Genomic DNA, 16,642 nt, shown 5'->3' on the forward strand with positions numbered 1-16,642 from the left:
TAAGGGATGTAACGGGATCAGGGATGTAAAGGAATCAGGGATGTAAAGGAATCAGCGATGTAAAGGAATAAGGGATGTAAAGGAATCAGGGATGTAAAGGAATCAGGGATGTAAAGGAATAAGGGAATGAAAGGGATCAGGGATGTAAAGGAATCAGGGATGTAAAGGAATAAGGGAATGAAAGGGATCAGGGATGTAAAGGAATCAGGGATGTAAAGGATGCACACTTGAGTAATAAAATGAACACGTTCGTCCTTCTAATGAGTTTATTCAATAAGCTAAGAAGACAAATACAGCAAATTAAATGAATGCAGAAAATAAAATATAGATGTATGTATGTTTAGCAGGTAGATCTGCACCCCTCGGCGGTTGCTATAAGACTAATGCTGTTTCACTTCGCTCTAGGTCTAATAGTTAATAATGGTGCCGTAGCCAGCTACTTTTACTCGAATCAATGCGTGGTGTGGTAAAAGACGTACTGGTAAAACAGTCACGATTATCATTTCGGCTGTGCTAACTTTGTGGAGCAATTTTTTAAGATACAAATTATTAAGAAATATTAATATTCCGCGTTAACTTTTCTACGATCTACTTATTCTGTTTTGGAAAATCAGTCGATTAATTGTTGCGTGGTTTGCGCCCTTTTCGTATAGATGGTGCCATTGTCGAATTTGGAACCATTTCTTATGTAGCCATGACGTCACAAGCGGAAATGCAGGTTGGGGGCGGTTGTTTCGAACTTGGCGCTTTTTTGAGAGGATCTCATATTTAGAGAAAATAAGTTTTTCCTGTAAAAGTTAGAATTTGTTCAATGCTGATAAAACCATGGGAGTACTTAAAAACGACCGCTTTATGATACAGTAATCTTTTATTAAATTTCACCTACAAACAACGAATCACAGAACGTTACATTAGAGTTCCTTACGTCAATCCATCGTGTCTTCGTATTATTTTACAGGTAAATAATTATAGATTTATCTCTATTACAGTAAAGTCTTATCTGTTAAAATATCTTGTAGCGTAGTCAATTGTTATGTATATGTAAATTTAATTCACCTAAAAATAGGATTTATTGTTGCAGTGTCCATTCATTGTTTATAAGTGGTTTATTACGTATAGAAGTGGTACTATTTTATATAGGTACTTGCTTTTTTTTTGTCCATTGTACTCTGATGTATTACTTTTCGTCCTTTCGCTTATTAATATTTTTCTAAACGTAATTTATTTTTCTTTACCCGATACGTGTATGTAAAGTGCGATATGAAAAAAGTCTTCGTGTACCAAAAATGTTTCTCAACTTTTTTTACTCTTTTCTCATTATATGTATATGTATATATATATATATATGTATATATATATGTTTCTCTTGACAAAAGTTACAAAATTCTATGTTGATAAAAGGGGCGGAGGGACGGTTGGTGGAGTAGTAGTAGGGTGAGGGAGATACAGGGTTATTAAAGGTCTCTCTTTTTTTTTTTTGTTTGTTTAAGTACCTGGACAAAATCGATGGTATTACAATACAAATTGCTAGAACTTCTTATATGTTTTCTTTGTTAGAAGGCAACACGTCTTTGTTAACTACGAGAGAAGGCAATTCGCTTTGTATCATCGGTATGTCTGGCGTCCCAAGACATTTCTTTATACGTTTTACAATAAGACATTTCTTTTATACTCTTTATACGTTGCTTGTATTATTTTTCTTTCTTTCAGCGGCAGAAACAAATGCAAGGGACCGTTTACAGGCATTATTGGCAGCACTTGATCGTTTTTTTATCTATTATTTACTGTATTTTCTTTCATCATGAAAATGTTTGAAGGTGATCGTCAAGAAGAACCACGTATGTATCTAACCGAAATAGCTCCATGAACCTCAAAGGTATCACTGGCCCTTCTTATTCTTTCTTTCTCTTTTCTCATTCCCAACGATAACCTGCGTAATATGTTCTTCCTAAGTATGCTTTCAACGAATCTCTATGTACAAAACTTATTACTATATAGGATACGCTTGCACTCGCACGTCACGTCCTTTGGGGAAAGGGGTAGTCTGAGAGGTTCCGGGGCAGTTGAATAAATTAAATTTCACTCTAACTTATCGTGTTCGAACGGCCCCGTGCGCCAGGAAGGCTAAAATATCCTAAACGTTTAAAAAGTACGATGTCCCTGATTCGGATGAGCACGAAAGATCACGCTATAGTGTGCGTTTTGTGTTTTGGGACGCGTGATCCAAGAGATAAATCGTTCGAACTTTTAACGATCGAACGTACACCCTCTCCTTCCTTCATCCCCGTCGCGTATATAACTAGAATAAAAAAAAACGGAAACTCGCGTTTAGTTTTTACAAAATGAAATACTCGAACAGAGACATCGTACGAAGACGGTTGCATAACTTCCTTAATACGCCGACGTGACGGAAAAATCTCATAGAGACACATTTAACTCGCTCCATTTACTACATAACATACAATATATATTCATATAATATATATATAATATTCAATAATATATATATATATATATACTAAAGGTGTATTTTTATATATACAGAGATATAATGTCTGTTTCTCAATAATCTTTTTTTTTTTTCTTTTAATGAATTAGTAACACTAGCTTGCTAAATAACATTCTTGGACCTCTTGTGTATAGCCAGCACCTTACGTTGTTGAACCCTCAGCTCAAAAAGAAGAGTCGCCCTTTCTCTCGCTTACATTTAAAAAAATATAATGTGTATCGTGTGATTGGTTGTGTCTGTGCAGATGTGTTGCATGTACGCGTAACGAGTTTATGTTTTGTCTGTATAATAATGTTGTACCTCTCCCTGAGCTCGCTCCGTAAAACATCTTTTTTTTTTTTCTATTTTCTTTTTAAAACATCTTCATCGTATCCGCTCTATCATATTTCCTCCTTTCTGAATCTTTTCACAGCCCTCATTTCGTTTCGTTTTTCTTTTTGTTTTCCTAAACTTTCCACGTTTACGTGCGTGTAAAATGTGTATACTACCTACACATTCTCTTTTCTTGTCCGCATTTCTCTTCGTCGACACATATATAACAATTTCTTTTTTTGTTCTAGGTAACATATATAATCATCTAATATACAATAAATAATTTATCGCGCTCTTCAATGTACAATTGTTCGCCTATAATCCGACTATAGGTTAAGTAATTTGTCCATACTAGATTCATCTTTTTTTCCCTTTCCTCTCGATTAAAATACATTTAGTAACACTTGTGCCGTAGCATCATTTATCTTTATCAACTAAATTTTGTACAAATTTGAACGAGCTCAACGCATATATATATATACATATATTTATTTAATTATACTCCTTCTTTATACACATATATATATATATATATTGAACGTTGTAAAGCTTAGTACGATTACTATCGGACGTACACCGTCAAAAAAGTAACAAAAAAAGAAAGACCAAAGAAGGACGAAATTACGGTGAACGAATTATTGGTAGCTGTCGCATTGACAAAACAAAAACATTCATCCTCTCGCGGCAGCGTTCGTGCATTTCGTTTCTTTATATGTTCATTAATATACATACCCTTATAGGTATATATGTATATTGATCCCTCGCTTTCCACGGTACTCCTTTAATACACAGGTCTCCGCTTACGCGGTACTCTCGTGCCTGAATTTAGCTAAAAATTTCGAACGAACATGAACGATATCGGTATTGGCACTGTTATTCCTGAACGCGTACGGATGTAAGCCGGGTGATCGTATCTACAAGGGGTGTTAGCGATTGTCAACCGCGCGAAGGGACACCGGTCGTAATCGAGACTTGGCGTAAAACGAGGGACCAGCGTGACAGAAGAAGGAACGAACGAAGTCAGAGAGAGGGCATAATGCTTTAGATCGTCCGAGGGGTGTGCCAGATCGGCACATTGTGGCAGGAAGAGTTGCTCCGTACGATTGCAACGCGAACACGCAAATCATTCATTTGCCATACGGCTCGTCTTCTATCGTGTTCCTCCCTCGTAGCTCGAGCCCTGTCTCACGCGCCGGTACAGTCGATTTCTATAATATCTTTCGGCACGTCGACAAACTGATAGACCAGCCTCTGTCCATCGACCTTCGCGAGGATACCACGCTGGTAATAATAACGCAGGGCACGGCCCATCGTTTCATAGTTCATATCCGGTTTGTTCTTGTGCAAACCCCACAGACGAGACACCGCCTTGCTGTCGACCAGTTTAAAGACACCACGTTCGCGATTCGTCCACTTGATGTATCGGGGACAGTATTCCCGATCCTGAAGCAGCTTCAACAGAAACTCCCATAGGTACGTGGTCGAACCCTCGCGGGATTTCCTCTTCACCGCCGCACCGTCGCCTTGACGCGGTTTCTTCAGCTTGTTCTTTTTCGATCGTGGAGGGAAGCCTAACTCTAGGAGGTACAGGTCGTCGGAAACCGAGCTGGTAGCCGCTTGGATCACGCTCGTTGGAACACCGCCTGGTCCCCTCGGCGGGCTTGGCGTGCACGGTGTTGCGAACTGACCACCGCTCGCGTACATCGAATTCACGTAACTGCTATAGCTTTCGGACACTGCAACATAAAGAGAAATAACAGAGATGTAGATAAAGAATAAGGGAACGAGTTAATTACATAGATAGCAAGGCTATGATTATGTTAATTAAGAACGAGCGGAGATCGAAGCGCAACAACGAGGATCTGGATTTACGCGATCTTTGTCGGATGACACCACCGTGAGCTTATTACGCTAGAAGTTAACGTAGATAATCATCGATTTAATTATAGGGTAAATCCGGTTATTACGTTTTTTCGCTGCTGAAAAACGGAACGCGCCAGCAGTCTGCGAAAGAACGAAATTTAACGAGATGCGAACCAGTTTTTTCAGTCAAGTTTATTTATCGAACCGCCTTCGTCTATTTACATCGTTTAATAATATTACTTGCTAATACAGGAAATTGTATGTTTTTAACCCGCAACGGGCACGGTAGATTTGTGTCAGATGGAAGGAAAATTAATGGGGATCAGTGATCTTACCCTGTAGCACGTCAGACCGGACGGGTCTGACCAAAGGAGGACCCGATCTACTGATCTTTCGCGTTCCGATAGCAACTTTTTCTCGGCGCGTTTCAGGGTATCCACTTCCGATAGTTGTTCATTTATAACGCGACAAAGAAATGGAATTTATCAAGATTTACACACCTTATCCCTTAAGTACACATCGTACTTAACCGGATCTATTAATAGTCGTCTATCAAGAATCAAAGATAGCGAATTACCGAGAAATGGGAATTTTATATGTTTCATAAACCTGGTTTCGTAACGAATTCATCATCGGTTAGACCGGTCCCTCGGTGACATCTCTTTCGCACACATAGACCATAAGCTTGATTAAAATTTCGTCGCGGAATCGTTCAGCGGCTTCTGCGAAAGGAAGGAACTCCCTGGAGTTGGGATGCCTCGAAATAGAAAGTATTCTTACGCCACTGGTCGTGTGGCCAGTGCCGTGTGTGCGAGCAGAGAGCGATGAAGAGGAGAGAGAAGAGGGTTAAGCGGAGCCAAATGAAGAGAAGAGAGACGAGGGAGCAGGGTAGGAGTGTACAGGAGCGAAAGAGAGAAGTCGAAGAGGGCATGATAGAAAGAGAGGGTGAAACTGAAAGGGGTAGGGGAACTCTGGCTGCAGTGTATGATAGAGGACTGACCCGAGCCAAGGTTGCACGGGTGACGCCATCAAGCTACTAGTGCATAATAGCGCCGCTCGTTCTGAGGCGGCCGCGACTGCGCTAAAATCGGAACTCGTTCTACCTTCTCTCCTCCTCTCCGCCTGGCATCTCTCTCGCTCCTCCTCGTTCCCCGTAGTTCCGTGGAGGCGCGCGCGGTTGAACGATTCCTCCTCTATTCGCGAGGCTGCTTTTCTCTGCTTCCGAGCCAACCGGCGGAGAGGGAAGGTTTGAAAGAAAAGGAAGGGAATAACACGGCAGACAAAAAGATGGGGAGGCAGGGAACCGAATTCTCGAGGTGCCTCTAAAAATAAAGAGAACGCCCCGTTGTTCTCAGGATCCGTGTACTACGCTCTCGTAGCCCGATGGAAGGGACAAGGATAGGTAAAACTCTGTCGTGGAAAGAGAAGGGAAAGGAACGGAAAGGAAGAGAGACGGTACGAGGATCGAGAGTAAAAGAGCGGAGAGAACAGCTGGAGCGGATCGTGTTTACGCGCCGTATGACTGGCTAGATGAGTCAATCGTAGACCCGTTGTCTAGGAGGCGCCTGGTGGGGAGCTACTACTTCACTGACCTATACCACGGGCCTGGTGTATAGCGAAGGAACACCGCTAGAGACGCGATGCATCGCGTATACTGCTGTTATATACGTACACCAAGTGTTTTCGTGACGCATGGAAGAGACCCGACGCGACGGTTCTGTTGCAGAAAGAGGAGGAGGGAGAGACGGGATACTACTCTATGACGATTTTCTATTGACGCTCGAAACGTTTGCGCAATAGAAACTTCGTTGGAGGAAACAGTTACGAGATACGCTTGCGATATACGTTCCAATTTTACGTTCAACAATACCGTCGACGACCACGGAATTTTAATTACATTCTTATCGTAAAAAATTGATTTGAAAATGAAATTAGGTATTTACCGGCCGGGAGAATCGGGGAAAGTAAAAGAAGGCGGAGAAACAAGTGTCGGCGGCAGGAAGTTTAGGTGTACCAGCCGGTAACGAGTCGATAGTTAAAAATACGTATAAAAAGGAGAGAGAGAAGGGAGGAAGAGTAAAATAGAAGCGAAGGATCGAAAGTTATCCAGGGAGTCGTGACTGCCGTTTATTTTGCAAGAATTTCGCGCTAGCCTCGCGGCCGGAAGTACAAGTATAGCGAAAAGGGAGGGATAGAGAGGGAGAGGAGGATCATCTTGTCGAGTGGTAGGGATATATCCAGGAACGTACGAATCGGTAGTGGTAGAAGAACGGGTGAAATATACCGCAAGTGAAGACAACGAGAAGTGAATTCGCGTTTGAAAAAGAAATTTCAATGAAATCCTGAAACTTCAGGGCAACCGTCAAGTATTTCACGATGAATGCGTTCAAACACGGATGACCACTGTTACAAGCGTCGGGTAATTAATTTCGAGTAACGCCACGTTTACAGCTGGCCGTTTATCAATGGTAAAAAGTCGCGTTGGTTTCATTTTTTCTCTTCGCGGCGGCAAGGAAAATATTCGCGGCAATAATTAACTGATATACAGAAGGAAGAAAAAAGAGGGAGAAAAGTGACGGTAATAGCCGTGAACCCGTCGTTTAGTCGGTGCCATTATCGCAATTGAAGCTTCGGATACGCGTACGCGGTGACTTATCGTACGATTTCCTTCGGACGAGTTACTGTACCAATAAGCGCACCGTTATTCCTTCGCCAGATATCGCTTATCGTCGCTCGCGATATTGTTCGCGACCGTGATCAGAGGGCGAAAAAAGCAGAAAGAAATTGTAAACATTTTTTACCCGCCTACGTCTAACCGTACGCGACACGAAAAGGGGTATTTCGATTTGCTGAAACGGCGAACGATAGAGAAACACGCTGCGAGATAGGATGGTATAGATGTGTAGGAAGGCGAGTTCTCACGTACCAGGACTTGGAGGCGGAATTCCGCGTGCACCTAAGTGCACGAATGACCCTCAACCCGTGGGGAGGAGGCACGAAGCGGCGGAAGAAGGATGGAGTGACACGAGTGTGAAGAGAAAAGGCACCGAAAGTGTTGGTACCGCATAAACAAAGCGATCGTCTGCGTGTGCAACCGTTCCTCTACACGAGATTATAGTAGTAACTTTTCGAGTGGTGTGTATAGCGGTACGAGTGCCTCGTATCGAAGAATACGATGAGAGAGGAAGGAAGAAGAAGAAGAAGAAGTAGATGAAGTAGAAGTAGAAGGAAAGGATAAAGATGGGTTCGAGAGAGGTGTGTTGGTAGTAGCTTTGAGAGGGAACGGCAGCGGTTCAGCGGGTGGTGGAGTGGGTTAGAGGAGGAAGAAGACGAGGAAGAAGAGGGGGAGGATGAGGATGAGGTCGAGAGAAGGGGAGAGTTGACCTTCAGCTGCGCCGGGAAAGTCAGGCAGTCACTGACCGACAGACTAACTTAACTACTCTATCCTTCTCCTCCTTCTCTCTTCTCCACCTCCATTCGCGACTGGCTAGTCCGATGCACCGTGTTGCACACACTGACGACGCCGTCGGCGACGACTACGACGGGAACGTCGTCGTCGTCGTCGTCGTCGTTGTCTCCTTTTCTCTGTAACACGGGCTCGGTTTGCTTTTACAAGCATCTCTGTTTTTCACGTGTTCCTTCTACTTCTGCATCTCCCTACTACCGCCAGTCTCGACGTCCACTCCTTCCTTCCTCTCCGTTTTTCTCTTTCTCTCGTTAGACCCAGACCCCCATCCCGGCCTATTATGTTACCCTACTGCCTCGGGATACTATCTTTAACCCCGAAACCCGTTCAAATTGCGAGCCGCTTTGCGCGCACGTGTATCAGCCTCTCTTTGTTTCTTAGCACCCGGAAAGGGATAAAAGGATAGGCGCATACCGAAGGGAAAGAATAGAAAATGATCGTTGCCGTTCGTTCGTTCTCGGTTTCCATCGAGAAACACCCGAAAGACCCGAAAGACCCGAAGGACGACGAGGTAAAAGTCTCTGCTCTTTTGACAGTGAATGTGACAAAAAGAATGTTGTTGCGTTTGCCAATAGACAGACGTGGGCGGAACGCGTTATTTCTCGGCTGTTTCTGTGTTCCTCGAAGCGGGAGCCGAGCTGGGTAGAATACCACACGCTTCTGGCCTGTCCGAAGCTAACGAAAAGAAGGAGATTTACGTCCGCAGCTCGAGTGCTTTTTCTACGCCGTCCACCTTGGCTGCCTATAAAACGTACGTCAAACGTGTGGGCTTCGCGATTCCCTCATCTCGATCCTCTCTCCCCTCCACCGACGGACACTGCAAAACCGCTCTTCCCTCCATCTCGCGAAACGGAAATGCTTGAGAAAAATAGCAACCGAGAGATTATACGTTGAACACGCGTATAACAGAGTAACACACTCCTGCAACTTGCAACTTATTCTCCTAGGAGAAGTCGCGACGAGGCAGGGATTGATAAAATGCGACGATAAATTATGATAATAAACGAAAAACAATCTTTCGAGGTTCGATGGAACGAAGAATAATTCCATCGGATCGGAATAATCGCGAGCGTGCATCGTTTGCGGGATACGTTTCTTAGCGAGTTCGTCGATCGTTCGATGGGATTCTTATTACTAGTTTCCTGCTGCACGTATCTCGCGGTGGGTAACGCTCTTAGTATCTAACTCTAGCCTGGTATCCGGAAGTCTCGAACGCTACGACGCGATCGTACGACGACCAAGACGACGGCTACCCACCCTATGTCTTCCTTCCAGCCCATTATTCTCCTATCTAGGTGGACGCGCGTCCGTGTGCCTGTACACGGGTGCCTGCACATCAGGAAATTGCAGCCGTTCTACGAGCGGTTTCGAGATCACCGATCCAGACGGGGATAACGATAAGTTCGTCGTCGAACATCGGTAAGGTGCGTATCGTTATACCCGTCTCACGCTCGGGATTCCTGAAAGCGTAAAAAAGACGTCGTCCGGCATCTAGGCTGCATTATAAATGCACATGGCGTCCAGTCGCGCGTTAGCATCTCCAGACTGGTCTAGCGCCTGTGTACCCCGGCTACTTGGTAGTCATTAACTCAGTCGTCGGCAGACGTCGTTCGACGGAATAAAAAAGAAAAAGCAATGCAACGTGGTTTCATCATCGACCGTTGAATAAAGTCTCTTCTTCGGCGAACGAACCCCGCGAAAACCAGACGAATATTCGCCTTTTTCCCCCTAGAGAATACTCTCTAGTGTACACTCTGGAGAAATGCAATCATTTGCGATGGCACACTCCTCCCTTTAAACGAGATAAGCCTAACGTTGCACGGAAGCGTACTCGAGGGGGCAAGACGATAGCTGGGCCCTTTGAAAAGGGGTACGCAGGGGCCGATGATACTTTCGACACAACCAGGGGAAATTCGCATAGCGAAAGAGGCGTCTATATTCCCGGACCAATCGGGTGCATATATGCACTGCCTACGTCGCACGCATTCTTTTCGTTCGCCAGCCAGGCGGACAGAGGTCAAGACGACGACGGCCGAATGGGAAGAATGCGTGACTCCTCTTCCGTCGTCACGGACACGACGTGTGCGAGGTCAGTGACCATCGTGCGCACTCTCGGTGGGCGCAACTTCTTGCAGCGGACGAGGAGAGAGCGTGTGTGCCTCCTCGAAGAAGCAACGGGAACAGACAGAGAGAGAGAGAGGGAAAGAGGGAGAGGGAAAGTTGGTGGCGCAAAATACCCACGGGGATATTTAATGGTCGGCTGATACCGAATTTAGAGGCGGGAGGTAATACCGCCCTGTCTCTTCTCGACCCGGCAAAACTGTCGGTCTGTATAAATTCTGACCGGAGACAGGGACCTCTCGCTCCTCTCCTCTGGCGAAGGGAACTGGCAACTTCAACCCTTTGATTCTCTGCCTCTTAATTGAGATCCGAGCGTAACGAGCCACCGTAACCATCTCCGAGTTGATTTATTTTAGGCCCGTACACGCATATATTTCGCGTAAGACCTTTCTCGAACGCTCGTTACGAGAGACCACCGAGTGTAACGGAAGGATTAGCAGTGTATTACACGTTGCTAAGTATTGAGATATCAAAGACATTGATACACGGTTCAGAATTACCGAACGGGGTAATTTAATATTCATCGAAGAAATCGGCCGAGAGGCGAGAAATAAGGACGAGCATTCCAGAAGATCATTACGCAAACAATTATCCGATAAGATGGACGCGGTTGTGTTGGTAATATGTCGAGAACGGCGACGCAACGATAGTGCACTCTTGAAATTCAGAGGACTTTATCTTGGCCAACGCGCGAAAGATAACCTAGACCCGGCAATTGCCAAAAATTCTATACTCTTTCCCTTCCATTCCCGCCCGGGCGTCGATAAAACCCGATCGAGCGAGATGATTTGGGTCAGTGGCATTGACACCGATCACATGGAACGAGACTCTTATCTGTCGCGTTATAATAATTACAATAATAAGATAAAGATTGCAACGAGAATGTAAATAAGTCGATAGTTGGACCTGCGCGCATCCCGCGATATTACGTAACGGAACGAAGAATTATATTGAAAATCGTGAAGAGCGAAGAGACGAGAATTCATTCGAAAGAATGAAAAATGATTTCGATTAGGTATCGATCGAATCCTGAAAACGGGAGGAAAGGATAGAACGATAGCGAGAGGTGGCGAGAGGAAAAGTTTGGTGAGCGGGGAACTAGCGCGTCGGTACTTGATGCCCGTTCACTTTCTCCGATAGTACTAGAGACAGCCAGCCCCCTCTTCGCCCCTTCCCGCATCTTCCTGTTTCTCCCCACCAGACCATATATATCCGCGGGTCTAGGCTAGCTCAGTGGGTCTAGGTCTAGGCTGGCTGCAACGTCGCGTGTGCGTGCAGTATGCACCGACGATGCAGCGGCAGCTGCGTGCATTCGCGGCACCGAGTGGCACACTCGGAACGTGAAGTTATACATAGAGGGACAAACGAGAGAGTAGCGTGTATGCGAGCGGCTCTGCAACACGGTGCGCCAGTGCGCATTATATTTAGACGCAAACGTGTGTGTGCGTGCGTGCGTGAATTCGCGTCCGAGAGAGAAACCCGGCCTCGCCTCGCCACGCCGCCGTTGGACCAACGTCCATCGTGTCTCTTTTTCACTCTCCTCTCTGTCCGGTCTGTTTCGCCCCTTTCTCTGTGCCGCCCTTCTCGCTCCTTCTCGTTCTCCCTGCGATCCACTCGTCGCTGTCCCGCCTCGTTATCTCCGCTCTTCTTCTGGCCTTTTACTCTGTTTCTCTGATGACTGGAACGAGGAGACAACGGAAAGGAGAGCCGGTCCCCACGAAGCCGAAGCGGACAGCGAAGCGGCGGAAATGAATCATTTGAAATTGTCAATTTTCGAGTATAGTTCCAGGGTACACGGGTTACACGTGCCCACGCATCGTGGCCCGGGGAGGTTCCTCGAGAGAAGAGACGGGAGGGGTTAACGATCGAGACGCGGCGAGATCATAGGGTGCTGTATTAACCGAGGAAGTCGTTTTCTACCCCTCGGAAAAGATCCTCCTGGTCGGGTTGCGTCACACACTATGGGTCCTCGTGTGAGAAGAAATTTTTTTCCTGCCTCTCGTTGCGTAACACCCTTTTCATTCTGGCTAATCTTGCCGCTACGTGGTCCGAATTTCGATAACGGTGCCTCCTCCTTCTACTTCTTCTCGATAAAAGAAACTGTGAAGTTTGTCGATTAAAAGGCGAAAGAAAAATCTGCTCCTTTTTTTCCCCCGCTGCGGATAGATACTCGTTATCGTCGTTGCTTACCCTCGCGACGCAACATTTTTCGTTTCTCCAGTGTGCGTCAATTACGAAATCCGTCGGGTTCGATTACGAATCGAGACGTTCGCAGTTTTCGCTGCGGTTCGTTGCATAAATAACGGTGACGCGTTGCGTAAAGCCAGACCAGCGTTTTTCTTCTTAGGTACGTACGGACACCGGCGTATATGGGCCGTGGAAGATAACGACGATCGAAGAAGAAAAATAAGTCGACTGTTCTCTACGGTTGGTACGATGCACGCGAGCTGTGCGATCCGCGATGGATGGGGATGGAAAAAGGCCACGCGGAAGAGAGTACGCGTTCCATCTTCTCCGAACGAAAGTGAACGTACAGAGGATTTTACGTTGCTTGTATGCAAATACCTGGAATACCTCGACTCGTTGCGTACGCATCGTTTCGAAAGGGTGAGACAAAGAATAGCGCGAGAAGAGGAAAAATGATGAATCGATTATTTACCGATTCGAAGAGAAAGGAAAGGTACTAGAAGAATCGTAGGAGGAAGAGAGAAGCGCGAATTGAGGGAACGTTAAACAGGATACGATATACGGGTCGATTGTCTCGTTTTTGTAAAGCTGGCGGGACGGGGAGGATGGTTTAAACGGGTAGTAAAAAAGTTCGCGTGGAGACTTTTGTATTACGCGGGAGAAGAGCGAACGCGAAAGAAGGAAGGACATTGTGACACGTAAAAAAATCGTACGGCACGATCGAAGAGGAAAGAGAGAGGCGATGACGTAGTGGGTGACGAGCGGAAGGAGGATAAGACGAGTGCAGCGGTGCATCGGTGCATCGGTGGAATAATGGAGAGCGAAAGGGACGGAGCAATCACACGATCGCGGGGAGACGGAAGAAGAAGAAGAGGGCGGTGGGAGGGGGGAGTGCAGCGACGTCGAGAAACGATGCCGTGGAACGGAGCGTCGGAGAGGGTCAATGGAGGGAAAGAAAGAGAAGCATCGAGAAAGCGAGAGAGCGAGAAAGAGATAAAGAGGGAGAGACAGACGGGGTGAATTGCCGGCGACAAGGTCATCGTCTATACCTCGCTAAAACCGCCGATACGTGCCTTCGGCGTTATACTCGCGTGGTACTCTAGCTGCAGCTCTTTTCCCTCTCCCCTCTGACGTCGCCACGCCGCGCCCTCCCACTCGCCATCTCTCTCTCTCTCTCTCTCTCTGATGCAGCTACCTCTTCCTTCTTTCCTCCTCGCTGCAGGCTTGTCTGTGCATGTGCATCACCGCCGCCTCTCGATGCACGTGTGAGGGCGTGCGTGAGCTAGTATAATAGGAATAAGGAAAGTGATCCTCATGACGAACTGGAATGGACTGGACTCGACTGGACTGGACGAGCTGTCGGCCATCTCGAAATTCGAATACGAAACGGGACGAAAAATATTTGAACAACGCGACGGTGAAAATGTTTTCATCGGCAATTAACGCGGTTCGTGCGCGCAGTTCGTGGAAACGAGCGAGGATTGTTATATCCGGGAAAACGATCGATATCCCCCTGCTGAAAGTTTGCGATCGAACGTTGAAAAAGATAACGTTTCAAACGCGGAACTATCGGCCGCCGATCTGAACGGCATTACTATCGCTCTTCGTTTGATACCGACTATCGAAACGAAACGCTTATCGAAACTTTTCACGAATTATCTATATAGTTATCGATTACGATATTGTTTTCGCCCGTAGAGAAGATGTAATTAATGTCGGAAGCGGTCGAAAATATCGGCGTGGCGCGGCTAACCGGACGCGGACGGAAGATTAAGAGAAGCAAATCGAACGGTCGCGCGATAGTGGTATGCGAAAGGCAGGGAGAGGCCTTGAAGAGGCATCGTTTACTCGTCGTTTACTAAGTCCCCCAACCTCTTCTCGCTTGTCTCATCCTTTGCTCCGATTAATTTTATCGTCGTACCATCATCGGTGCATAGCAAATATTTTCCCCGCGGATTTGCCGGTCGACGGAGCTGACGGAGAACAGTTGCCTTCGGGTAATCGATTCGGCTCACTGTCTCGCCGATAAGCCGGATCAGCCAGCGATGACTTTTACGCGCGCAGAGACGAGAGGAAAAGAAGGAGAGAGAGAGAGAAGTCTGTCCGGTTGAGAACCGTCTGGTGCAACCAGCGCTATGCATTTTTGCCGGCGGCGACGGCGGCGGCGGCGGCGGCGGTGGTGGCGGCGGCAACGTTCTACACATATGAGCTCTCCCGACCGTACCAGCATCAGTATGCATCGGTGTACGTGAGTTTTGTGCTCGCGCGAGCCCGCTGCACCTACACGTCCGTGGACACCGACAAGTGCACACAGAGGAACCCGCTCTGATAATATGTACACTGCAAATATACAATACTACAATACATACGTCGGTAGGGGCAGAGACCCAGGAAGGACGCTCGCTGCGAGGCTTGGCTCGGCTGGCCGGCTGCCTCTGCCTGCATCGCCCGGCTGCCAGCCTCTGCCCCTGCTGCCTATCTGTAAACCCGTGTCTCCTTTCCTTCTTCTTCTTCATCATTTTTCACGTTTCTTTCTCTCCCTATCTCTATACCTAATCCTTTTCCTCTCGCCGATCTTCTCTTCCTCGGCTTCACCGGCGAGCAGCCTGAGGCCCGAAATCAACGCCACGGAATATCGCGCCACTTCCGGGCGCGGTTCTAACAGAACAGAGGTTTCTCGATATTTCGAAAATCTAAAAGGACCTTCGAATCGCAGCGGAAAACGAATTCATCGGAAATACATACCACGCGTGCCTCTGTGGTCAGCCTGTTTCGTATTCGACAGAGGGAACCGCGTTACCGAGTGACACGGTGATTTTTCGAGGACGGCTCGATTTAAATCGTCGAAATAACAAAGAGACGCCTCTTCCGGTGCGTCGTTTGTTTAAACGAACGAGTCTTGGATGTCGACGACTTAACTCCCCTAACCTTTCCCTCGCGAAATCGTAACGAATTCCACGCCGAGGTTTAACTTGTTCATGAATATTCAACGCGACCAGCCGGCTATTTAAAGCAACTATGCGCTTATTATTGGATCGTGGAATTTGTAACGGAGCTGGTGTTATTTTCAATTGTGCTGCACTCGACATTGTGGTGGAAGGAGTGAAAGAAAAAAAAAAAGAAAAAGAAATAATATGGACACGCGGGACGGCCAGCGCTGTTGTAATACGGTACGCGGTGTCGATTGCTCCTTTGAAAATCGTGTCGAATTTACGACGAAACACTATTTCCTGCTTTCCTTGTCGTTTATAAATCCCCTGTCGTGTCTGTTGGCCTACAATAAAATCCGACACCCGTATCTGCTTCCGGAGCGGTAAGAAGACATTAATCAGCAACGATGGCAGCGTAAATGTCACGTGCGATCGGTGTGAATGCACTCTACCGTCTAACGCTTTTGCTTCCCGTGTCCGTTTATTCTTGTTAAGCAACTTTCGACGAGTCGTCGTCGTCGTCGTCGATTTTAACGTTATCGAAGAAAAATAATTCGAGTTTCGGAAGAGGAAAAATAGCGGTACGCGAACGGAAAAGGCGATTGCTCGGTACTAGGCCAGGAAGTAGACCGGCGCACCCCTTCCTAGTCGACCTAGACCTACACCTAGACCTAGCCTAGACTCAGCCACCGCCTGTTTCCCTCCTTTTGTTTTTGCTCGTTGCCTCTGTTGCACCTGCTTCGCCCGACTCCGTAGACTTTTCCTCTCCGCGCGGTAAAACGAGGCGTGCGGCTGGTTTAGCCAAAGAAAATGGCACGGTGCACTTTCGTATTCGAGTTACCGCAGAAAATCCATGCCTCCGCGACACGAGAACTCTGCATGCCTTATGTTAATTCGCGTCTGGAATTTGTTTAGTTAGCTTCACGCTTGAAATCGGGTATTTTTCCGGCTAACGCAAGCTGAATACACAAGCTCTGCACTATGGATGACGGCTGTTCTATCGTTTCTTTCGTTTCCTAAAGTCATCGTGCGAAATAAATATAACGTTCGATCAGAAAAATGCTTCGAATAAGGCTGTTGGTCTCGATTCAGTAATTTCCAAGCCGGATAGAAGGTGGTAACGAGTTCGCGGACTGATGTAAGCGGCGAAATAAGAAAATACCATCGAATGCAAATATCGACACGAATTCCGAGCAAAAGTGATATCTCTCTGTCTCTCTCGTAACACCGCTGGTAAACTCGTACGCGACCAGT

The 16,642-nt window shown here is 46.6% G+C and overlaps 1 protein-coding gene across 7 annotated transcripts in view; it reads right to left on the reverse strand.

The window, feature by feature from the left end:
• Nucleotides 1-849: 849 nt before the first annotated feature.
• LOC114873262 (ecdysone-induced protein 74EF) overlaps nucleotides 850-16,642 on the reverse strand; it is a 109,785-nt gene continuing 93,992 nt past the window's right edge. For all 7 annotated transcript variants that reach the window (XM_029181422.2, XM_029181425.2, XM_029181421.2 and 4 more), the window contains one exon: nucleotides 850-4,557. In XM_029181422.2, coding sequence (XP_029037255.1) covers nucleotides 4,007-4,557 — 551 coding nt within the window. In that variant the 3' untranslated portion in view covers nucleotides 850-4,006. The remainder of the gene's footprint in view (nucleotides 4,558-16,642) is intronic.

The sequence above is a fragment of the Osmia bicornis genome, chromosome 12, assembly GCF_907164935.1.
Source record: "Osmia bicornis bicornis chromosome 12, iOsmBic2.1, whole genome shotgun sequence".
Classification (NCBI taxonomy): Eukaryota; Metazoa; Arthropoda; class Insecta; order Hymenoptera; family Megachilidae; genus Osmia; species Osmia bicornis.